Raw genomic sequence first — 24756 nt, 5'->3', positions numbered from 1 at the left:
GTCCTGCAGACACCGCCAGCTCCAGCTTGCCTGCCTTCCCGATGATGCCTGATAGGGACTCCACTGGGTCCCCCTGAGGCTCTGGGCCTCCACCCCGAGAAGGGGGTTGAGACATCACCCCCCTCCCCACAGGCCCTCTGGAGCCCCCCTTCCTTCTCCCCACCAGGCCTGTCTTACCTGATGTCTGAGTCACACTCAGGCTCCTGTCACTGTGAGCTGTGTTGTGACTCCCCGACTGACAGTTTTACAACAAACACATTAAAAGCTCCCGGCGGCACCGGGACTCCTGGATGCCAAGCGGCCCAGGAGAAAAAAAACTCTCCCGGCCTTTCTTCAGCCAAAATCCTTCTCCCAACCCCTCCTCCCCCAGGGGCCTGCTCCGCTGCCATTAACTGTCCTGAGCCCAACAAGGGGCTGAGAATTTTTTTTCATAACGAGACTTTTTGAGCGGTGATTGGGGAAGCCTGAGACAAATCCAATCGGGCTGTGGGCCCCAGAGGACCAGGCTCATCCCTCCAGGAAGGACCTGTGAACTCAGGAAGACAAAGGTGCAGGGCAAAGAGCATAGGTCCTCCTCAGCCCTGCCCTTGAGGACGGGTGGCCCAGGATGAAGGATTACCTGGGCATCTGATGCTGAGTGCTACTATGTGCTGGGTGCTGTGTGAATCTTCCCAACAACCTTCGAGGTAGGAGCTGCATTAACCCCACTTCACAGATTTGGAAACTGAGGCCTGAAGAAGTGAAGGGACTTGCTCAAATCCATAGAGCTAGGAAGTGAAGGAGCTGGGATTTGAATCCAAGCCTGCCAGCCTCCAAACTTTGCCTTTCACGAGGCTGACTCCCTGCCAACCAGCACACCAGCCTCCTTCTCCCCACACCCCACCAGGGATGGCAGAAACCCAACAGAAGTTGGGAGAGCCCAACGCAAATCCAAACTGGATGCACTTGCCCTCCAGGGATGGCCTTGCCACTCCAGCTTCTTTCCTATCACCTGAGCCCAACCCACGGTGGCCTCCACACCACCTTTTCGCCTCACAGACCAAAGCTACCGTTCCCGCCTTCCCATCTGCAACCAGCAGACAAAAAGCAAGCTCCCTGGAACCAAAGCCGAGAAAAGAGAGTGAGACACAGGAACAGTTCTTTTATTGTACATTGAAGAAATAGCCCTGTGTGCTGGTTAAAGGTGCAACATACAGAATATTGAATTAAGAAAAGAGGCAACAGGGTAGGGAAAGGAAGAAACCTCTTGAGGTCCAAAGTTGCAAACAAAAAAACGGGAAAAGATTCCTCACGCAAGAGGCATTTTTGCAAATACCATGCAAAACAGGCAGCTGGTGTGCCCTAAGAGAACCCCTATAAATAACAGAAAAAGACACTCCAAGCATTCCTTTACGTGAACTCAGAGCACAGGGAAAAGAAAAGAAACCAAAATGCCTTTTGGCATTTCAAGATATTTGGCACTCTTGTGATTACATTTTTTTACAGTCCATTAAAGAGAATAAACGGACACAATATTAGAGAAAAAAACAGGCTGCTCACACAACAGACTGCAGGAAGAGGTTAGAAAAAGCTCAAGCATTTTTTTTCTTTGTTTTTTTTGTGGTTTTTTTTCCTGACATATAAAATGTGTTCATTTGCATTAACTTGGGCAAATAGCTCGCAGCAACAAAGAAACACAAGCTTTACAATTCATTTTAAAATAAAGCGATGATTATTTTCTAGGTATGATTCCTTAGAAAAGTTCTCCTCTTGTTTTAAACACATTCTTGATAACTTCAAAAGATGACCAAAATAGAATGCAATATCTATAGAGATCATTTTCTGATTTTTTTTTGTACATCCAAGGATAACAACATAAAAAAATAAAACTGGACAGCATTTCACATCCAAGTGCACAGAATCATTTTTGCAAGATTAAATAATGTAAACATTGGGAACAGCCAAATCAGCGAAGAATGCCAACACCTCAAAACACCCGGTGTTGCTGCTTCATTATTTAAGTGGTTCAAAAACCAGATCTATAATTGCGCAATATTCACTGTATAGAAAAAGAAATGGATATTAATTTTGACAAATAGCTGCAACTGAGACTTCTCTTTTTATTTCTTTATGTATATATATATATAGTGATTTTTTTAATTTTTAAAAATTTCTTTTTAATTTTTATCTTTGCAAAGAAGCCCAGAGCCTTCTTCTCACGCCTCATCTGTCTCCCGGCCTGACACGAGATACAGGTTGCTGATTTCATCGTGGGTAGCAAGCTAGTAATAAATTTCAAAGTGCTTTCTCTTTTCATGCTTTTTGCCAATAACTGATATCGCCGTTCTCATTCTTATTCTCTCCCTTAACTCATTGTCTTTAGGGGAGTTAGACACCAGGAGGTGCCTTGTCTGTCATATTTTTCAGCACGTCATCAATCCTATCATCTTCAATAACAACTGCAAAAAAAGGGGGAGAAAAGGAGAGGTGAGCGCTCTTGGGCCTAGCCAGGGGTCCCTAAGTTTCGCTTTACGCCCGGGTCGGAGGGGCGGGTAGACTGAGGAAAGGAGAGGGAAGGGGTCTCCACGCGTGCTAACACAGCCCCCATCCTCTTCTGCTCGGCCAGGGGTCCCTCTGCTGCTTTCCTCTCAACCACTCCCCCTCCCCCAGGCCGCGTCCCAGCATGGTCCTGAGAAGAGGAAGCGAAGAGAGCACAAATCCCGCAGCCCTGGTGGCAGCCTAGGCGCGCACCGGCCTGGTCCTCACCCCGGCCCCCACCCACCCTGGAGGGCGCATTTATTTGGAAAAAAGGCTCCTGGGCGAGAGAGGGAGGGGAGGGAGGAGCCACGGGCTCCGGGCCTGGGATCCTCCCGGGTGCCCCGAGCGCAGCGCCGGTAGCCGAGGCGGGGTGCTGAGGTGCGCTGAGCGAGGAGGGACGCCAGGGGCCGGTTGCACAGCGCGCAGCCCGTCGGGGATTCTGGCCTCGCTTGGGCCGGGAGCCCCCCTCCGCGCTGCCAGCGGGCTGACTTGGCCTCTCCGCACTCGCAGCTACAGAGGTCGAAGCCTCCCTTCGCTGCCCGCCGGCGGCTCGCCCGCCTCTCCGCATCTGCCTCTCTGCGTCCTTCACCTCTCTCACAATCTCTACCTAGCCTCGCCTTCCTCGGTCCCTCCATCAGTCTCCCGGCGCGACGGTCACCTGTCGAGGTCTCTGGGCCTCTCTCTGTGTCCGGGGTGTCGGTTGCCCTCATTGTTTCAGCTGCTTTTCTGTCCTCCCCAGACTTGCGTTCCTGGCTCGCTGTCTTTCCGGCTCTGACTCTCTCTCTCCTTAGCTTTGTCTCGGTCTCTGCCCATCTCGGCCTCCCCGCTACTTCCCCCCTCCGCCTTCCTCCCTATTTCTGCGTCTCAGTCTCTCACGGCAGCTATCGGTCTTTCTCATTGTCCCCGCGCCTCTGGAGCTCCTCTTAGAACCCCCGCGCGTCCCAGTCTCTACGGGGCTTTTCTAGCTCCTGCGCCGAGCGCCCAGGCTCGGCAAACCCCCTCCCCCTGCCAAGGAACAATGAAAAGCCGGTGTGATCCGAAAGCCCCTCGCCTTCCCCGCCGGAACCAGCCCTTCCCCACGCCGTCCCCGGGGAGCCCTAGGACTCCCCCCACCCCGGGTTGTAGATCGAGTTCAGCTGCTACTACACTGCGCAAAAGGGGCGCAAAAGGGGCGGGGGCAGGGTATAAATCAAAAAATCAAACTTTGGGAACCGGGATATAACCTTTCAGTCCCTGCTGCAGCGAGATGCAGCCACGCCCCCTGGGTGACCCCAACGAGGATCTAGCTGAGGGGGAGGGGTTCCCGAGGCCAGCCGGAGCTGAACCCGCAGTGCGGGATGCCCCCCCCGGTCCAATTCTGCGCGATGAGATGTTAGTGGGTCGGAACGGGCTCCCGGGTGCGGGAAAACCCCGCAAACCTCCGCCAGGCCTGGGTGCCCGGAAAACGGGTGTCGGAGGAGGTGGCCGCGAACTCACCCCGCTTGCTCCGGCCGATCTGGCCCAGCTTGGGCGGCCGCTTGTTCTGCCCGGCGCCGAAGAAGTTGTTGGTGTCCTGCAGGCGGCAGGAGAAGATCTGGCCCACGTCGCCGCCGTCGCCGTAGGGGCTCAGCTTCTCGTCGCCGTAGGGCAGCACCTCCGACATGGTCGCGTCCGGGGGCTCCGCGGCGGCACCTCCTCCGCCCGCGTCCCCGCCCGCGGCGGACAGGGTCAGCGGCGCTGGGGCCGGGGACGGCCGGCCGAGGACCGCCCGCGGGCTGCGGCGGCGCTGGCGCCGGCGAGAGGCCGGAGGGCGCCGCTGGGGCAGGAGCGCGCAGCCGGCCCGAGCGACCCCGCGAGCGCCCGAGGCTGCGCTGCGCTGCGCTCCGGCTCGGCGGCGCGCGAGTGGCTGCTGCTCCGGCAGAGGCGAGCAGGACTCACATCCTCGGCGCGCTCGGGCGCTGGGCTGGGGCCGGGCCGGGCGGGGCCGTGAGCCGGGGGAGGAGGCTGTGCCAGCGAGCCCCGAGGGCGCGGGGCCGAGGAGGGCGCACCCCGGGAAGCCGGGCAGGCCGGTCCTGCGGCGAGTGCGGGCGGCGGCGGCGCTGGTTCGGGGAGGCTGACTGGGGAGCTGCGAGCGGCTGGGCTGCGAGGGGTGGAGGGGGAGGGGAGCGAGGGTGGAGGGAGGGCACGGGTGGGGGGTGGGAGAGAAGCCCGGAGGGAGGGAGGGGGAAGAGAGAAACCGAGAGGGAAACGGGGAGAGAAGCAGAGACACAGAGAGAATGAGAGGCAGGGGAATCGACCGAAAGAGAGGAAGGCAAGAGGGAGGAGAAGAAAGGGCGGAGGGAACGACTAGATCAGGATCGGAGAGGGAGAGGGGAGAAAGAGAAAGAGGGTCGGAGAGGGAAGGAGGAGAGTCAGAGGGAGGAGAAGGAGGCCGGGACCGAGAGCCAGCCAGCGGGCGAGCTGCGAGCGAGAAATGCCGGCCGCGGCGCGGAGGCGAGGCCGCGGGGGGCGGGGGGAGGGCAGGAGGAGGGCGGGGCGGAGGGGACCCGGGCCGCGGGGACAGATCCCTGGGAGCCGAGCGACGTCACGGGGCAGCGCAGGCCGGCCCGGGCCGCGGCTAGCTTCCTGCCCCCGCCCCCAGCACCCGCGTCCCGCCCGCGCTGAGGGGCCCCCCGTGAGCCCCGCCCCGGCCCGGCGGCCTCCGGGCGCCGCCTCCTCCCGCGGGGTGTTTACCGGGTCCCGAGCCGGTGCGCGGCGGCTCCGCGCGGGACCTGCCACCGGCTCTGCCTCCCGCGGAGAGCTGGGGGGAGTGGGGATTCCGGGAGCGGGAAGGGGAACCTACGACGCACACGTGGGGAAGGACAGATGGATGCAGGTCTCCCCGGAGGCCAGATGCTGGGGTAGAGGTCGGAGGGCACTCGGCGACCCTCGGACACGGTCTCCCCCGCCGGCGCCAACCGGGGAACCCCTTGCCCCCATCACATTTGCGCCCCACTCTAGACTCTCAGGGCCCGGCCCCTTGGGCCTCACACCCTCCCTCTCCCACTCGGTTCGCCCTGGAAGGCCCTGCTCCCAGCCAGGTCTCTCGACTCGGGCTCCCGCGGGGCCTCGGGGTGGAGGCGGATGGGGGGTGGGGAGGGCAGCCCAGCCTCCCCGAGGAGCGGGGAGCGCCTTCTTACGCCGGCCTCACCAGGGATGCCCGGCTCTTGGCGTCCACTGCCTCTGCCGGGGACGTCCCGGGCCTGCAGCTCTCTGCCCCTAGGGACCTCCCTTCCAGCAACTGCCACGAGCCCTGGGGAGAGACTGAGGCTTCTGAGCCGAGGAGCGGGCTCTGGATCCCGGGAGGGAGACTGGGGCAACCCCAGGGTCCTGGGAGGCGCGTCTGCCGAGCAGATGGTAACTCCGAGGGGGCAAGGTGCGCGAGGAGGGCTCGTTATCCCCGCCCAGCGCCGATAGCACCTGCTCTCCCCCTGGAGACCGCCTTCACGCGGCAGGACCAGCCTGACCGCAGAAAGAGGCAGCCATCCCAAGGTCATGCAGTTTGCTGAAGGCAGGGCAAGGAAACACATCTTGGTCCCCTGGTGAGTCTCAACTGGCTCCACCAGCTGCCCTGCAAGGGGTCCCACCAATAGCGAAAGAGCATCCTCAGGTTCACTCGCACCTTAAATCTAGGACTCTGGGTGAGTGGTGGGCTGGACGGAAGGGGGGAGGTGTTTTTTAGTGACAAAACATATGGTAGAGAGGCTGCCTGAGAGGAGCCAGCCCAGCCCCTCCCCCAAACTGTGTAAAGGGGATCCCAGGCCTCCAGAGGCCAGGCACCCTGGGGAGAGGCGAGGAAGGGGCTGAGAAACCGGGATGCAGATGGACTAGGCATGACCTTTGGATTCAGGCCTGGGTTTGAATCTCAGCCTTGTCATTTGCTAGCTGTGTGACTTTGGGCAAGTCACATCCCTTCTCTGAACTTCCATGATCTCAGCTGTAAAATGGGACATGGGGCTAGCTAGCATCAGGCTCTCGGGGCCTGGCTGAGCAAGGAGGTGCACTAAACATTTGCGAAATGACTTAATGAGGGAGAAAGAACAGTAGCACTTCATTCATTCCCATTTCAGAGCCGTCAGAATTGGAAGGATCCTTAAGGAGGACCCAGTCCAGCCTCCTTCATTTAGAAATGGGGAAACTGAAGCCCAGAGAGGGTCAGGGGCTTTCTCCAAATCCCACAGCTTGTCAGTGGCATAAGCAGCAGGTCTCTGGCCTCCTTTGCTCCACTCCACAAGCAACCTGTCTCCATTCATTAAGGCTTTTCCAAGTGTTTGCTTTGAGGTTAACACCAGGCCAAGTGCTGGAAGAGAAAACAAAAGCATAACAAGCAGGATGATTGTTACAAGAAGCTCTTACATTTGTATCAGTCTTTCTATTCCTCCCCACCACACCCCAAAGCATCTTCACATCCACTATCGACCTTGCTTCTCAAAATAAACACCTTTTGAGGTAGAAAGAGGAGACAGTGCATGCCTGTTTAACCGTTAGCGGAAAGAGTATGTGGCTTGCCGAGGTCACAGGCTACCGATGGAACCAGGAGAAGCCACTTTTCCCAGCTGTGATTCCGGGCCCCTATAGGGGACATCCCGCAGTGGTGACAGCTTGCAGGGCTGAGACCACTCCACTAATCTCACACTCCTCTGGCTCCTTCTTTACTGCCGAGTAACAAAGCAGTGTTCACGCTGAGTAGCTACCACAGTCCTCCTGTACTGAAGGTCCGCAGAAAGGCACAGAGAGGGCTGACGAATCCCTGCACACACAGCAACTGAGAGCAAAAAGAGAAGCTGGGTTTTACACCCCATCTGTTTGCATGTTTACCTTTCCTTGTTCCAAATAAGGTTAAAGGTGGCAGCACCACACCTTCCTAACTCAATACCCAGCCCCTTACCCACACATTCCTCTCAGGCACATGGCATTTTACTGTCAGAAAGGCATTACCATGACTGTTCCCTTCCTAGAGGCTCCCTTTAGCCTCCAGAAGTGGCAGGACTGGGACAGTCAGACCCATTTTACAGACAAGGTTCCTGAAGGCTAAGTGATGCCTCCAAGGGCACGCAGCTCTGCGAGGGAAAGTGTGAATCAGTATGGTATTCCTCCACCTCCACCCCTCCCAACCGTCTCCATTTCAAAGGCCTCACTCGGTCCTCCATTTGTTCATCCTTCAGTGGGCCATGCTTTACTCTGGAGCCCTAGACCTGGATGCACTCACGGACCCTGGGGCTCCATCCCTGCCTTACCCCACAAAGCCAAGAGGCTGGCTGTGAGCCAGATGCCCAGGGCTGTGTTGAAGATGCCAGGTCCAGATGGAGGAACGGACCAAGTAAGGCAGGAGTGGAGACCACTTTCCCCACCACGCATCAAGGAAACCTGGCAGTACACAGTCTAGTGAAGTAGGCCAGGGTGAAGGGGATGGCCTTCACTGGGCAGCCAAGATCAAATTCCTACTCTGTCATTTCCTAACTCTGTGGTTGTTTCGCCTCATCGTGCCTCAGTTTCCTCATCTGTCAAATGGGGGTAATAATGATTTCTACTCGGTGGTTCGTTCTAGGGAAGATTATACATGTATCGTATGCCTGGCACACAGTAAGTCCTCAGTAAACGTAGTTCTTATTATTACCTGTTGACTCTCTTTGTGACCTTGAATGAGCTGATTCTCGCCTCTAGGCCTCTGACTCTACATCACAAAATGGGAAACTTGGAGAAAAATCACATTTTTTTCAGCTGCAAAATCAACCAGATCTCTCAAATCTAAAGTAGATAAAACCTGTTTGAGGCAAAGGTGGGGGGGTTTCTCCTTCAAACCTCACCTGAAATCTCCTTTACCAAACCCTGGGACTCTGCAGAATTGAGAACCACAGAACAGGACCATCTCTGTGAGCCCTTTCAGCACAGATGTTCCAGGGTTAAAAATACATATTTGCAAGGCCCTGCTGTGCCCTGAACCCTGCACTAGTGTCAATGGGATGGAAAAAGGGAAAGTCTGCCCCAGATGGGCCTCCGCATAAAACAGATGCTCCGCGTGCATTTGCTCCCCTTATTCCCTTCCCCTCTCTCCTACCCAGATGGGGAAACTGAGTCACAGGCCATGGCATCAGAGGGTAATGGCGAGACTTAGAGAAGATGGTGGTGTCTCAGCCCTGGGTGCAGGGCATCTGCTGGCAGCTCAGGCCCAGTAACCCATGGGGCGGAGTGCTGGGAATGCTGAGCCTTGCCAGGACTGGCTCAGACCCTCGATGGCCCAGCAGGGGAGGCCAGGATGCGGTGTCATGGCAACGGCCAGCTGGTCACCTCCAGAGAGTCTAAGTGGCCTCCAGAAGGGTACTACCACTCTGAACCAGGCCAGATAAAAACCCACATCACCCCCACGCCTCTCACCTCGGGGACTGGAACCTGGGTGCAGCCCGTTCCCCACCCGCCTTGAAAGGCAAGGCTTCTGCAGCCCACCTCCGCACCACGCCTGTGTGCGTGCACACACACATGCACAAACACACACAGTGTGTGTTAGCCGACTGGGGGTAGCTCAGACCTAGAATCAAGAAACAACCCAAGAATAGTTCACTCACCTTCCCTACATTCAGCAAACAGTTGTGCAGGACTTTTGTGGCAGGCAGAGCCCTTCCCCCCAAAAGTTTGCTTTTTTTATTTAATTACCAAGACCCTTTCTTCAAATAAAATCTTACAAGGAACCTCCAGGGATAAAAAGTAGATAAAGGGCAAGCTGCTGGGGAGATAGGGGCTCAGGACGCCCCCCTTCGGGCCCCTCATACTCCCCAGAGGGTCTCCAAAGAATGCCCAGAGTTCTAGAAGCCTCCGCATGAAACCAGCCCTAGAGTTCATCTAGTCCCACCTCCTCCCGTCACAGGTGGGGAAAGGGGTGCCCATGGGGCGGGCTGGAGCCAGGTCTCCTGCTCAGGGTCTCACACCCCTGCTTCTCACTGTAGCTCGGGACTGTATCTGGAGGGAAGCTCCAGCCGCACACACAATCAGTCAGTCACAAAATAAAATGGCTTTTTTCAACGATGAAGTCTGCTGGGTTCCTTTAAACTAAAGAGGTCCGAGGGTAATTTTTTTTAAGATTTTATTATACCAATAACCCACAAAATGAGAGTCCCATGAGCTCTTTAGGAAAACTTCAGAAATAGTGAGGACACCTGGGGGGAGCTGAGGAACTTAATCTCACCAGGACGTGAGAAGGGATCACCAGTGTCCCAACTGCACTGTCCTCCCCCCACCCCAGTCACTGCATGTCCTCACACAGAGGATGGCGGTGGGGTGTGGTCCTAGGACCTCTGAGAGACCAGCCCAGAACGAGCAGGTGGGAGGTGCTGGGGCTCCGTGTCACCCTGGGAAGCAGTTGCCTCACTCGGGCTCAGGCCAGGAGGAGAGGAGAGCCGAGAGGCCGGGCACCATGGCCATGTCGGCACGACTCCGGCGGGGCAGGGGTGCAGACGAGGGCAGGTACAATGCTAGCCTCATGGACAAATGGTGGAGGCTCAGGAGGCTGGGGACCGTGGTCTGGCTCCAGAGCCTGGGCTCTGCATACCAGGTTTCTCCCACCCAAGCTCCAGAGAGGCCTGAAGTCCCCTGACTGAAGAGCCCCTGACCTCACCAGAAAATGAGCTAAGCAAATCGCGACCGCTAATGGGGACTAAGGAGGAACTGACTCCATCAGGCTCAGAAACGGTAGCCCTCTGACTGCCACTCTCCCACCCAGTCTCTATGAAGCGCTTCCCACGCCCCGGGAATACATATCCACGCTTGTCAACCGCAGAAGGTGGCTGGGATTGTCATCTCTCTCTATGTCCTCCTTAGGGGCTCTGAGGCCAGAGAAGTTGAGTGACGAGCCCAAAGCAGCACAGCCCAGGAGAGGCAGCAGGTCTGACTCCAGGCCGAGCTCACAACTGTTGGGTGACACCACTTTCCTGAGGATACCTGGGAGTCGGGTGCGCAGAGACAAGCCTCTTCTAGTCTCTGCACCTCCACCTACCCACAAACTGAGGAGATGTAAATCACTGCCCAAGCCTCTTGCAGGCTGAGGACCTCTCTGGGAATCTAATGAAAGAGCTGGATTCTCTTTCCCAGATACAGAAAATTGTGTGTGCAATTTCCAGCAGATCTCTGAACCCCAAAGGCCCTTCAGATAAAGAACGCAGGACTGGATCCCGTAAACGACACTCCCCACCAGTATCCTGTGACAACAGAAGAGATTTTTACACCTTAAACCCAGGCGCCCTCACCCTGACTCTCCCCCAAACCTGGGGTCAGACCTGTGTGGGCTCAACCCTGGACAGAACGATGTGGCCACTGACCTCTGAGCTCAGGTTCCCAGCGAGGGGACTGGACATGCTCTGGACCCTTGGGTTCCCACACGATGTTATTCAAGCACGTCCCCTCCCCCACCACCACGGATGCAATATCATTTGATATCCGTGATAACCTGTAAGGTTGGCAGGGCAGAGAGGGGCATTTTCCCACTGCATGGTGGGGAGAAGTCAACCCCAAACGAGAAAGATGAGCTGCCCGATCGGAAACAGAGCCAGGACCGAGACCCCAGTTCTCCCAAGGACCAGCTCAGAGCTCTGTGCGCTGGACCTGGTGACAGCAAGTGAGATGAGGGTAAAGCAGAAGTTCAATCCCAGCTCCACCCCTTCTTACCTGTGTGACCTCCAGGCAGTCACTTCACTGTCTGAGCCAGAATTCCTCTCAGCTGTAAAGTGGGGGTAACCAGATCAGCCTCAAGGGGAGATTGGGAGGATCAGATGAGATGCTGATTGGGTCACTAGGATAAGAGGAAGGGACAGCTTCATGCAGTGAGTCCCACTGCCCAAAGCCCTCCAGGGCCTGCGGGGGCCGAGAGAAGGGCTTTCTCTTCCTAGAAGAGGAACTTCCTATGTAGTAGGAAGGGTAGAAGCTGGGGGAGCGGCCACCGCAGGGCACAGAGGCCCTCCGCGCCCTGCCCCGCCAGAAGCTGGGCTGAGCAGGGGATCCGGAAGGAGGAGAGAGCCGTCTGGGAGGGTAGGAGCCAGGTGCAGGGGAGACAGATGTGAGGAGAGACAGACTCACAGACAGCATCCAACAGAAGGAGAGAAGCTAAAACAGCCTCAGAGAGGAAGACAGATCCACACGCAGAGGAAGAAACTTGCGCACACTCAAAGGCAAGAGGCAAACAGCGGCAGATGAGAGGCAGAACTGCCAAGCAAAGCAGTTCCCGGTTCTCTTTCCTTGCCGAGAAGGGGACAGAGAAACTTGACACATAGGAGGGAGGGAGGAAGGCAAAGACAGGGCAGAGGAGAGGACAGCAAGGGAAGCGGGCCGGGCTGGGAGAAGCAGGATTTCTCCACTAAGAAAGCTTCTGGGGAGAAAATCAAAATCTATGCCGTACAATTTTTTTAAGCCTCCTTTACCAGTGTGAAGTCATCTGGGTATTTTAAGAACATGCGATGCATTATGCATGTCTCATTTTTTGTTGAAAGAAATCATGGTTAGTATATTTAAAGATGTGAATGCCTGGAAAATTATAGGGAGAGAAATGCAGGATTCTTTTCCCCTGAGTTTTCTGGGTTTCTCAGAATTTTCACATCTGCACCTGGCTTCCTGGTGTGTTGGGCAGAGAAAGGAAGGAACCAGAGAGAACGTTCCTGCTTCTCCCCTTCCCAGCCTGTGCGCGGGACCTGGGATCAGCAGCCCAGGGTCCTTCTCAGGCTCTTCTCTCAGGCTTGTGCCCCATGCCTCAGGAGAGAGAAAATTGCACCCGCCCTTGGAAGCGCCACCTCAGTTTCTCCCGCAAGGCCTCCAGCGGCCTCAACCATAGGAGTACAGCGCCACCTGGAGGTCGTGGTAGAGATTGCAGCATGAGCGGGCTCCCATCACAAGCCCTGGGGTGGGGAAGGGCAGGAAGAAATGCAGACTGTGAGCCAACTTACTGCAAGCATGAATGAAGCCCCATCCTGTGAAGCACCTTAAACACCAGGGAAGACCATGGAAGGGGGAGGCTGAAGTTATGGCAATTTGGACGTTAATATTAGTATGACTTCATATGTACCCCGCTCTCCCCAGCCTAGAGACCACTCAGGTTCAAGACCCAAGGTGCCTGGTGCACTAGGTGCTTAATAAGTGCTTGTTGAGTTCCGCTGTGGCCCTCCAGGGTCATAGCCCAATCCTAGAGGAATCTGGATTTGAGGCACCTAATGTGAGGCAGTGGCTCTGGCAGGGACACAGGGTAAAGGTCGAGAGCTGAGGGCCCTCCCCCAGGCCTGGGCAGCCCCTCTGACCAGTGCCAGTGTCCCTGGCTTGGCCTCACGTGCCCCATTCTCGGGGAAGGGAAATGCCAGGTCCCTCGGCTGGCATCTGAAGAACAATAAGGCAGCAGCTGCAAGAGAAATGACTAATGAGCACCCCGGGGAGCGATTCAGGACATCGTACATGGAAACTTAGCTCATTCAAAATTGATAAGTTAACACTATCTAATTAGAGAGAAAATGTGCTGATCTCCCGGGCTTTCCGGGAACGTGGCTCTGAGTCTGCGGCAGGCAGCTCGCCTGAAGAGGGTCTTCATCTCAGGGCTTCAAAACTGCTCTCCCTCCTTCCTCATCCACTCGCTGTGTCACAGACATGCAAATTGGCAGAGCTGAGTGGAGCCTTGGGGAGCGTCTAATCCAATCTGCTCCTTTCACAAACAGAAGTGAAGCCTAGAGTGGTTACATCACTCCATTAAGATCACACAGCAACAGAGCCAGGACCCGAGAGAAAGGCAGCCTCTGGGCTCCCAGTCCGGACCATTTACAATGGCGTTGTCCTGACTTTCCTGTGTAGAGCCCTCAAAGCTCTGGGCAGGTCATTGGACGTGATGTTTCTCTTACACAATCCATCTTGGATCTGGGCCCTCAGAGAGGCCCTTCCCTTGTTCCTTACAACCAAGCCATGGCCCTCATCTCCGGTCCAAAAACCAACTCCCACAGGCAGCCTCCCAGGATTGCTGGCCCCGCATCCACTATCTCATTCGTTGGTTTTCTCATTCATTCCATGTACTTTCAGTGGTTAAGGGCTCGGGCTCTGGAGTCAGACTGCCTGGACTTAAATCCTGTCTTTCTTGGGTGCTCGAGCAACTTGACCTCTCTGGGCCTTGACTTCTTTTTCCTTAAAGTAAGAATAATACAAACACATAGCTCACAGTGAGGATTAAATGACATTGATCGCGTCCAGTCTTTCGCCGGTACCTCGCAAAGAGCAAGCCCTAATGTTAGCTCTAACGAGTATAGAGTGATGACCTAAAAAAATTGTGCTGGAGCAGAAATAAGATACAGCTCCTGCCCAAGACATGGGTTCAGAGCAGGAACAGGACTGGATTATGGAATCTCAGGGGAGGGGCACCTAACCCCGCCTGCGTGGGGAAAGTCAGGGAAGGGTTTTCTGGAGAGGACACCTAAAGCTGAGTTTTGAAGGGTGAGGAGATGTTAGCAAGGTCAAGAAAGGACCAGAATGCCAGGGGCAGGACTCGGCAATAGCAAAGGCCAGGAGGCAGGAACAGCAACGTGTTTAGGGAAGCTCATCGGCTCGGTGAGGCTGCAGCCACAAGTGTGAGAGAGACAGATGTGGAGAGGCTTGGAGAGGTGGCCAAGGGCTGGGTCACATGCCTTCATACGCCTTGCAGGAGCCAGGGCTGGACCCTGGAGGTGACAGGGAGCCAGGGGAAGGACTTCAAGCAGAAGAGGGACGTGGTCAGATTGGTGATTTAAATAGATCATTCTAGGCTCTGTGGGGTAGGTGTTCTCTGTTTGGCTCCCCTTCAGCAAGGATACCCTGCCCTTGGTTGCTTTATTTTGAATGGTCAGGGAATCTGCTCTAACCAGGCTAATCTCAAAGGCCATCCCAGCTGCGACATTCTGTGAACCACAAACACTCCAACAGCCGAGAGGCACCCATCCGACCCGTGGGGCTTAGTCGTTTTCAAACAATAAGGACACAGTAAAAGACAATTCTCAGGGCTTCCCTGGTGGCCCAGTGGTTGAGAGTGCGCCTGCCGATGCAGGGGACACGGGTTCGTGCCCCGGTCTGGGAAGATGCCACATGCCGCGGAGTGGCTGGGCCCCTGAGCCATGGCCGCTGAGCCTGCGCATCCGGAGCCTGTGCTCTGCAACGGGAGAGGCCTCAACAGTGAGAGGCCCGCGTACCGAGGAAAAAAAAAAAAAAAATTCTGAGCGAGGGCAGGGACTGCATCATTTGTTTCTGCATCCCCAGGCACAGAACACACATTTAGCAAATGTCTCTGAGATGAACAAATGCCCAGCAAGGATACCAAACCTGACAGCCTCTTCCTCTGAGCATTCGCGAGGCCCTGCGGGATCATCCCCATCAGATCTGTCCACACCCAGCCTAGGACCAGGGCTGCAAAGGGTGTCAGAGATTGGCCTGGTTTGTCACGTTGTTTGCTGTTTGAATTTCCCATCACCATTCTGAATGACTTAGGATTCCAAAGAGCTGCCTCCTGGCTTCTGCTCCACCAGGATAAGCCTCAGCCTGCGGTCTACAGAACCAGGGGATGTGACTGTCAAGGTGCTGACTGGCTTCAGTTGTTGCTTGAACAATTTCCCCTCTTAGCCTCTCAGCTTCAATGTGACTAAAGGCAAAGGGCTTTACAGTCAGACCTTGATAGCCTTGAGCAAATCACATAAGCTGTAAAAAGGGGTGATATAGCCTCCCCTGCTGGTTCGCCCTAAATCTTAGAAACATACTTGATACCTGGAGAGTCTAACATTGCCAGGCTCATGACTATGCATGGCTGTAGGCAAAACGTAACCCTGCTGGACCTCGCTGTTCTCACTTGTAAAACAGGGGAAACAATACCCACTTTGCAGGACTGCAAGCATTCATGCTTATCAAGTGCCTCGCACAGAATTTCAAAACACCAGGAGCAATTACTCAAGACGATCCCTGCCTAATGCTGTCTGCCTACGATTAGAGGCTGAGCATAAGGGTTGAGTCAAAATTCACAACCACCCCATGGTCAGTTCCTTGTCTCCAAGTCACCTCCAACCCCCAGCCTCAGTCCCACGGATCGGTTTAAGCCCCTTCAACCCTGCTGGTGATGAGGCTCCTTAAATGGAAGGTGGGAACTGGCACGGGTGATGGAGAGCATGGGGCAGTCTCAGTCCAGCCAGGCTAGGACCGAGTGTGGACCTCAGATCCGGAATCTGGGTACGTGTGTGTTCGTGTTCCCAACCAGCTGCCACTTCCTGAGGCAGAGACGGTGTGCTGCTCCTGTGTCTCCCACGATGGGTAACTCAACTCCACTTGGAGGAACACTCCACACAGAATTGGTCTGCCCAGGATTTGAGTCAGACCGGGGTAAGGGCAGGCTGCCTTTGCTGCTTTTCCATCACGTGATCAGATCTACTCATGGAATCTAATGCCAAGGGCTGAACTCTGACAGATTAGCACACAAGCCCCCCACGTCCCCACACACAGGCAGCTCATTCATCCTCTAAAACCTGGACCCTCGTTCAAAGTGTCTGCTGAAAGGACACAGGAAAACGGCAGACATTTTGACATGCTCAGAGGTCAGCCCCATCAGTCCCCCCTCTCCCTGCCCGCTCCCTACCACCTATGTGTAAAGCCAGGGTCTTACCGCCTCCCTGGACAGGACTCACTATGGGCAAGTGGGTTCGCACGTCCGCCTCCTCCTCCAGTGTGGCCTTGTCCACTGACGTGGGGCACCAGCACCTTGTGGGGCGTTCCCGTGAGCACTGAGGGACCCGTTAGCCCCACCGCCGTGAGGAGGATCAGGGGTCTGAAGCAGCTGGGAGTTTAAATGTGGACCCCACCCCACCCCCACCCTTACTTGTTGTGTGTCCTTGAGCCAGAGAACATCCCCCCTCGGACCTTGCTTCCTCATCTGTAGGATGAGATGCCATGAGAGCCTGCAGGGTCTTGTGAGCATCGACTTACAATGAAATTAAAGTCTGAAAGAGCATCCGGTACATATGTTAGTGTCCTCCCTGCTGTCCCCAACACCCGTCCCATTCTCCCAGCAGGTGAAATCCCACTGCCTGTGTTCAGGACGTCAGCACAGATGTCTTCAAAGACGACTCTCAGCGAGGCCAGGCGTGACCTGCGGGCACGTCTCTGGGGTGGCCCTCTCTCAGGCTGACCGGAGACCCCCCAGCACCCCCCAGCATCCCCCGCGCTTCAGCATCACCAAGCTGCACCACCTTGCAGCCAAGGAAGGATGCACAGAGGCCTCCAGGTCCCCAGCTCATTCCACCATAACAGGATTCAATGCCATCCCGGGGCAGCTTCAGCCTAGCTGCTGAACTCTCATTCCAAGCAAGAGGCTGACACGTGGCTATAACGTCTTTTATTTGTGCCGTCCATGCTGGACGCGCAGAGAACCGACGTCAGCCCCCTGAGAGCACCCCCATCTCCCCCGCACAAAGGAGGATCGGGCATGGATATTCAAAGCCAGGGAAGCGAGAGAGGAAAGCGCCGTGCACGTGGCCTTGGACACTCAGAGGTGGTGAGAGAGGCTTCCCCACTTCTCCACACTCACAAACTCGAGCGGGACAGCTGAGGGGTGAGCAGGCCTGTGAGAAGGGCGGTGTGATTACACCCACGGGATGTGAACTTTCCAGGGATGGGCCGGGGGGCCGGGAGAGGCTCTGCGCTCAGGATGCCGGCTGCTTCTTTTCCGTGGGGCCAGCCTTGGAGTGGAGCTGGGAAAGCCCGAGGCTGGGGCAGCAGTGCCCTTACTGCTTCCTCTGGGAAAAGCAGAGCCCTCAGCCCGCTCAGGCCTCGGGAGTTCCAAGCCAGGGCGGACGCGTGCTCCGGTGGCCCTCTCGTTAGGTCCGTAGTGGCCCCAGCAGGGCTCAGCTAAGCGGCCCCATCCTCACTGCCACGGGGATCACTGAATGGGCACCGGTCCAAGTGCCCCCGCAAATGACCTCTCTCCATTCTCTGACCAGAGTCCCGCCCTGTCAGGCAGGGGGCAGATGCAGGATTTCACTTCCTTTTGTCCTGACACACGTGTGCGCACGTGTAGGAGGCCAGCACGTAAGGGAAAGGGACTCGAGTGACGCGTCCAGCCTGACAACTTTTTTCCGGGCTGTAAGCAAGGGGGAAGGAGACTGCGCAGTCTCTTCAGAAGCGGCTCCGCAAGGCAACTTTGCCCCACCTCTGGCCGAGTCATTCAAGGCTCAAGTCCACAGGGACCGACACCTCACCAGAAAGGACGAGAAGACACCAGAACAGAAAAGCTGGAGGCCACTGACTTTGGCACTTGAGCGGTGAGCTGTCCTCAGCCACGCACACTCAGGGCCTCCAGGGAAGGGACGCGGCGCCACGGCACCTGCCCCGGGATGCAGCTGTGAGTCTGTGCTCAGTGCTGGAAAAGGTCCCCTGCACATTGGAAAGGCCGCCCTCTGCTGCTGGGGCTGTGAGATGACAGCCGCCCACCACTGCTCTTCTAAAGGCCTGGAGATAAACAGCCCTGAAGCGGGGCGGGGGGTCTCACTGTGGGGCCTCGAGACCATTAGCTGTTGTACAAGGGAATCACCCGGGTGATCGCCTGCCTGCAGATGGGGCACCTCTTGGGCTCCGGCAAGGCCTGGTAGCACTCGGCGCAGGAACACACATGCCCGCACTCCAGGAAGACGCAAGACCGGAAGTTGCTCAGGCACATGACGCAGGCGTTCTTCAGACTCTCCCGGTCCTCGGGGTTGGCTCGGCTCAGCAGCTGGGCCTCGTGCTCCCGGAACGCCTCCTCCATCTGCTGGAGGCGCAGTCGCTCTCGACGCTGCACATACTGCTTCCGGAGGATGAAGAAGAGGGTAGCGCACGTGGCAAAGCCGAACACCAGCGTCAGGACCTTCCAGAGCCTGACGCTGGACTCCTGCCTCTGCAGCAGGCTGTCGAAGTCCTGGCTGCTCAGGTAGTACTGCATGCCCTGCTTGGGGGGCTGCAGACGGATGGAGCTGCTGTCCAGGACCAGCTCGCCCACCCCCGTGAGGGCGGCCCCCACCTTCAGCATCTCCTCGGTCTCCTGGACGCCCTTGGGCTGCTCCCCACTGATGTAGTGGCCGATGACGTCCGTGAAGGACTGGACGGAGGGGTGGAACTTCTCGTACACCGTCTCCAGGCCCAGATCCAGCGAGTCCAGGGGCTTCAGCACCCGCACGGCCACATCCATGCCATCCTCGTGGGGCACCAGGTCAAAGGGCACCACATTGGTCCTCTGGTGAATGATCTTGGAACAGTCGTTCCTACAAGAGAACTCAAGATAAAACAAAGGATGGCAGATACCTCGCACCCGGGCAGGGGTGGAGAGCACCTCGATGCCAGGAGGACAGTTTGAAGTCTGAAGCAAGTGGAAGAGTACAACAGAAATCACAATTGTCCAGAGCCTCAGAAGAGGGAAGCTCGGTTTTTTAGGTTCTCAGGCAATCTCAGTGGGCAACAAATATTGTCACAGATCACCGCTAATCTTTATTTCCCTTTGCCCCTGTAAGACAGACTGATTTTTTTAATCTTAAATAAATGCCTCAAAAAAATTAAAAATAGAACTACCATACGACCCAGCAATCCCACTTCAGAGGACATATCTAAAAGAACTAAAATCAGAATCTAGAAGAGGCATCTGTGCTCCCGTGTTCACTGCAAGGTTATTCACAACAGCCAAGAAACGGAAACAACCTAAATGTCTGTCGACAGATGAATAAAGAAAATGTGGTATATACGTAACAAGGGAATACTATTCAGCCTTTATAAAAATAAAAATTAAAAAAAAAAAGGAAATCCTGCCGCATGTGACAACATGCATGAACCTGGAGGACATTAAGCAAAGCAAACTGAGGCAGACGGAAGGAAGGACAGGTACTGCACGATTCCATTTACATGAGGTATCTGAAGTAGCCAAACTCATGGAAACAGTAAAACAGTGGTTGCCAGGGGCTGAGGGAAAAAGAAAATGGGGAGTTGCTGTTCACCGGGTGTAAAGTTTCACTTCTACAAGATGAGTAGTTCAAAATTCCCTGTACAACCTTGTGCCTGGACTTAACAGGACTGTACTGTTGTACTTAAAATTTGGTTAAAAGGGAAGATCTCAGGTTAAGTATTCTTACCACAATAAAAATTAAAATAAAATAGAAATCCAAAACAAAACCCTCCTACGATCAGCTGGAAAAATGGAACTCCATGTAATAGCATGAAGTTATCTTAACAGGTACTTTCATTAACCCATGCCATAAATCAGTGTTTCTCAAACCTTAGTATGCATATCCACAGACTCCAGGTCCCCTATCCTGGAAATTCTGGCTCAGTAGGTCTGGAACAGAGCCCAGGAATATGCATTTGGACAGGACGCCTAGGTGACGGCAGTGGAAGAAGTGCTCAGACCACGCACAAGAATATAAGCAGCACTGAGAGACCGTTCTCCGCCCTGTCTCGGGAGAAGCTTGAAGACATGGAAACAGGGCCAGGACACCGACACCTGAACCGACCACCTGTGCGGTTTGGGCCCGTGGAGCAAGGCTACGCACCAGAGGCGAGTTGTCCGGTTCCACACCATCTTGTGCTCCTGAAGCGTCAGCCGCTGGATCACCCCCTTGCAATTTTCTACAAACTGGCTGTTAAGCGTTTCTTTAACAGACCGAACGGCTCCTGAATGGAAACAAATTATTTTATTTCTGAAGAACTGTTCCGCCCTTTCCTTTAAAGTAATTTAAATTTTGTCTTTCGTTTGAGTGAGTTTAATTAATCAACATGATGAAAACATCATCACCATAAGTTATGCTTTGGGGCACTCTGCTAAGCAGTTTACACGGATCACATCATTTCAGTTTTACAGCAACCCTGTAACGTATATTTTAGAGATGGAGCGATGATGGTTTGAAAAGGTTGCATAATTTTGCCAAGATCACACAGCAGTAACACAGGTCTTTCTGACCCCAAAGTCCAAGTTCTGAACCACTGCCCCAAGGCTACAAAAGGCCCTCAATGTCAGCCAAGAAGATCTTTACCAAACTTTCAGAAGAGGGAGTTATTCTTCATTTTACCAATAAATAAACATACCTTCAATAACAGCGTAAGGCACACATTTTCCTGGAGCTTCTGAAAGAATGCTCTTTAAGTCTTCACCCAAGTGGATTCTTTTAGCTCCCTAAATGGAAACAACACATTGAACTGACTGCTGAACACTGATATGCTCAAACAAGTGAAAAAAGAAAAAAAGACTATTTACGTTTTTCACGTTGAGAGACTAAGGACATCAGGCAGGAAGGAGACTACGGAGAATCTGATTCCGAAGCTGTGTCCCAGAACCATATAAACAGGCTTGGGGCAGCGCCTCATCTCTGCCATCTGCAGAATGGGGGTGCCACTTACACTCTTCCTCCAGTTAACCAAACATTCACTCCTTTTCATTTTAACTTTTTAAGACAAAAATATAAAAGATACTAATCAATTTGCATCCCATAGATCTGAATGTAATTTGATCTCTTCCTGACAACACAGAACCATGCAGCCAAAGGGCTTATGCGTAAAAGCACCTCAAGTAGTGACCAGTACATGGTCGGGGCTCGGGCCATGGTAGGTACAATTATCACCGGGCCCTTGTCAGTTCATGCTCTGCATGAGACATTATAATAAAGGGCTGCCTTTGCATTACAGGGCAAGGCTTCGAGAACTGGTGCCAAACACTATTCTTCTACTTTTCAGTTTGCCTCTCTTCCCTCATAATCAGGCAAGCACAGTTACCTCTGCTGCTACCCTCCTCTCACAATCCCCAGTTCTCCATCCCTTCCAATTCAGTTTCCAACCTGCCGTGCTTGGGAACCAACCAAGCCTGTTACTGCTGCATCAAAAGTAAGATAAAATTAATAAAACCACTGAACATTTCCTGAGCCAGGCACTGTGCTGGGCGCTAGGGATTCAGGGATGAATGAAGGACAGTTCCTGCTTTCAGGTATTTCCATCAACAAATCTTATGGACGCCAGATGAGTAACCTCTAAAGAGGTGAGGAGGTACTGGATACATACTAAGGTCACTCTAAGTTTAAGCTGCTGCTACGCAGTAAAAAACAGGAGCAAGGTCAATAAAAACTTATTAACCATGTACACTGGGAAGATAACAAAAACAATGGCAATAACAACAACTAACCCTCGGTTTATTTACTCCTTTATTATCTGTCTCTCCCTCCACTGGACTATTGAACTTAGGAGGGCTAGGACCTTGTTGGTCTTGTTCACTGCTGTCCCCCTAGTGCCGAGACAGTGCCTGACACATAGCAGGCACTAAATACATATTTGATGAATAAATTAGCAAATAAATAAGCACTTAGATATACTACATTCCAGGCACTCTAAGCACTTTAAATGCATAACCCCATTTAATGCTCATACCATCCCTATACGGCAGACATTTTTATCCCCAATTACAGATAAGGAAACTGAGGCTCAGAGAAGTGAAGTAATTTGCCCAAAGTCACACAGCTAGTAAAGTATCCACCATAGGATAGTTGGTTAAATTTTTTTAAAAAGGGAGGGGGAATTCAGTCAGAAAGACCTGGGCTTGAATCAAGCTTCAATGCATCTACTGTGACTTTGGGCAACTTAATTTATCTGAGTCTCAGTTTCAAAATCTGTAAGAGGTGGGGGAAACAATCTCACAGGATTTTCATGTGGATTAAATGAAACTTAAGTGTGAAAGAATCCAGACCAGGGGCTGGCACATAGTAGGCATATGATAAATATGCATTCCCAGCACCATGAGAGATGCAAAAGGATAAGACAGAAGCCCTACTCTGTAAGTTTTATAATCTGATCAAGAAAATAGAACCTAAAATATGAGAAGTCCCAACTGTTTTTCCAAGAAGGGGCTATTTCTTTCATCCTCATTTAGGAACTAATCAGCAAAGCTTTTAAGGTCACCCAAAGGTGGGTCACTGCTTCAGAGGATCCCACCTCCCGCCAACTTGATACCGATGTGATTTCTGATTCGGAGTCAGAAAGTAAGGTATCAGTTACAATCACAGCCAATCACTTCAGGAGTGACTTATTTAATTAAGCAAACAAGAAGGCATCTCACCAGGATGTCATTCACACCACAAATTCAATTCCTTGGTAACTAGGTGCATTCCAGGCAGATTCCAAAACTCCCTTCATGGCAGGGAGTTCGCACATTTGTTTCTAAGCTCTTAATGTAAACAATCTGATGATAATGAAGTTAGGTCTAGGAATCCGTCTTTCAAATAAATGTCAAATTAAGCCCTAACTGTTGTATTATGAAATTGCAGCTAAAACAAATCCACAAATATTTACTGAGCACCTACTCTTTGTTAAGCACTGGATTAGAACCTAGAAGGAAAGAAGAGTAAATAAGATCCTGTCTCTGACCTAATGAGGTCCATCTCTCATGAGCTGCTCACACATTCACAACTGAGCAATGTGGTCAACAAGAAAAAATCCTATACTTGGAATCAAAAGACCTAAGTTTAAGTTCCAAGCTGACTAGCTGTATAGACCTTTCCTCGGAGTCTCGATTTCTTGATCTGCAATCCGGAGGTCATTTTAACTACCCCAAGAAATTACTGTGAAGAGAAACTAAAACCAAGATGGAAACGTGTTGTGTAAGTTGCAAAGTGCAGCTCAGGAAACGGAGTGGCATTTTCTAAAGGGCTATTAATATAAAAAGGAAGTCTTTTAGAAGCAAGGAGCTGAGTGGTTATGTAGTGGGTAAATCTAGGGCTTCTGTATTTGCAGTTCCCTCTGTCTGAATTACTCTTCCCCAGGCACCTGCACTGCCCCCCTCAAGTCTTCCTGGGCTCTGCTCAAATGTCACCCTATTTAAGTGTCACCTTATTTAAATGTCACCTTTCTCCAGCACTCCATTTCCTCTCTTCCTTGCATTACTCTGTAGTATTTATCCCCATGTGTCACGCCATCTGATTGACTTGTTTATTGTCTGTCTGGTTGGACTAGAATGGAATCTCTATGAGGTCAGGGGCTTCTGTCTGTTCCACCCACGCGATACCCTCAGCGCCTGGCGCATAGCAGGTGTTCAATAAATATTTGTCGAATAAAATAATTAAGTCAAGATTCATTCTGAATAATGAGAGGGACTTAGGAGAAAGGGGGCGGTAAAGCAGTTATCACAAGACCGGAGTTCTGATCCTAGTTCCTCCGTCTACCGGCCGGGCGACACCCTCTCAGAACCTGTTTCCTTCTCTTGGATCTTTTCCAAGGGTGGAACGGCCCACGGCGAATCGGGGGCTCACCATTACCCCGGGCAGGATGACCGGCTGAGGTCAGACGGGCGCCAGCACTGACCTTGAGCTCTTGGGCGACCTGGGCCTTCTGCCGGTACAAAGAGTACAGGACAGCGGTGACGACAGAGCTGGTGCCCAGGAGGATGAACTGGCCCAGCGAGGGCCGCCCTCCGCTCTCCATGGCTGCGCCGAGCCCTGGGCGCGGACAGGGACGCCGCCGAGGTCAGGCCCCACGACGCGCGACCCCCGCCCTCCGCCTCGCGCCACCTCCCTTCACCCGGAATCGCACCCCCAGCACTGTCCCTCCCGGAAACGCGCAACCGGTCGCCCAGCGATGACGCAAGACCTGGAACTGGAAGTGGGGCAGGGCAGAGCAGACCGGAAGGCGCTCCGTGAGCCTTTCGAGACTTGGTGTATCGGCTACAACTGTATCGCCCGCGTCGCCACGGTCTCAGTCCTTCAGGTTTCCTGGGGTTATCGCGTTGTTTGATGGGTCGTTTGATGACTCCGCCATTGGATTGGGAGGAAAGAAGAGAATTAATGTTTAGTAAGCACTTGTGAGTATTACACATTTAAACTTCAGGGCAAACCTTGAGTCTTGGCTTTTATTCTTTTTACAGGTGACAAAACTGAGGCCAGAGAGGTTAGGGGGTGTGCTCCAAATCACACTGCTAATGAGTGCTGGAGAGGAATTTACCAGACAACAGAGCTTATTACCGCCAAGAAGGCAGGTTATATCACCAAGGTATTGACAACTTCTTAATCTGCCGTCAAAACATATAACAACATATTTTATTAACTAATAATTACAGCTACAGCGACTTCCCTGGCGGTCCAGTGGTTAAGACGCCTCGCTTCCATTGCAAGGGGCACGGGTTCAATCTCTGGTCCCGCATGCCGCGCCGCAGTGCAGCCAAATAGGGAGGGAGGGAGGCAGCTCTTGAGTGCCTATTATACGTCAGGCACT

General features: G+C 53.6%; 2 protein-coding genes across 2 annotated transcripts; both read right to left on the bottom strand.

Annotated features, from left to right (window-relative positions):
* Positions 1–1159: 1159 nt before the first annotated feature.
* On the bottom strand, positions 1160–4253 carry CAMK2N1 (calcium/calmodulin dependent protein kinase II inhibitor 1). The gene is made up of 2 exons (XM_060142781.1): positions 3994–4253; positions 1160–2438 (listed from the first exon to the last, which is right to left on the bottom strand). The coding sequence occupies exons 1-2, from the start codon at positions 4157–4159 to the stop codon at positions 2368–2370; spliced, it is 237 nt and encodes a 78-aa protein (XP_059998764.1). The 5' UTR covers positions 4160–4253; the 3' UTR covers positions 1160–2367.
* A 12620-nt stretch (positions 4254–16873) lies between these two features.
* On the bottom strand, positions 16874–24375 carry MUL1 (mitochondrial E3 ubiquitin protein ligase 1). The gene is made up of 4 exons (XM_060141211.1): positions 23851–24375; positions 20596–20683; positions 20064–20184; positions 16874–18788 (listed from the first exon to the last, which is right to left on the bottom strand). Exons 1-4 carry the CDS (start codon positions 23968–23970, stop codon positions 18059–18061), a joined length of 1059 nt encoding a protein of 352 aa, XP_059997194.1. The 5' UTR covers positions 23971–24375; the 3' UTR covers positions 16874–18058.
* Positions 24376–24756: the final 381 nt, after the last annotated feature.

This window comes from Lagenorhynchus albirostris, chromosome 2 (assembly GCF_949774975.1).
Source record: "Lagenorhynchus albirostris chromosome 2, mLagAlb1.1, whole genome shotgun sequence".
NCBI lineage: Eukaryota > Metazoa > Chordata > Mammalia > Artiodactyla > Delphinidae > Lagenorhynchus > Lagenorhynchus albirostris.
This window is presented reverse-complemented; position numbering and strand designations above follow the sequence as displayed.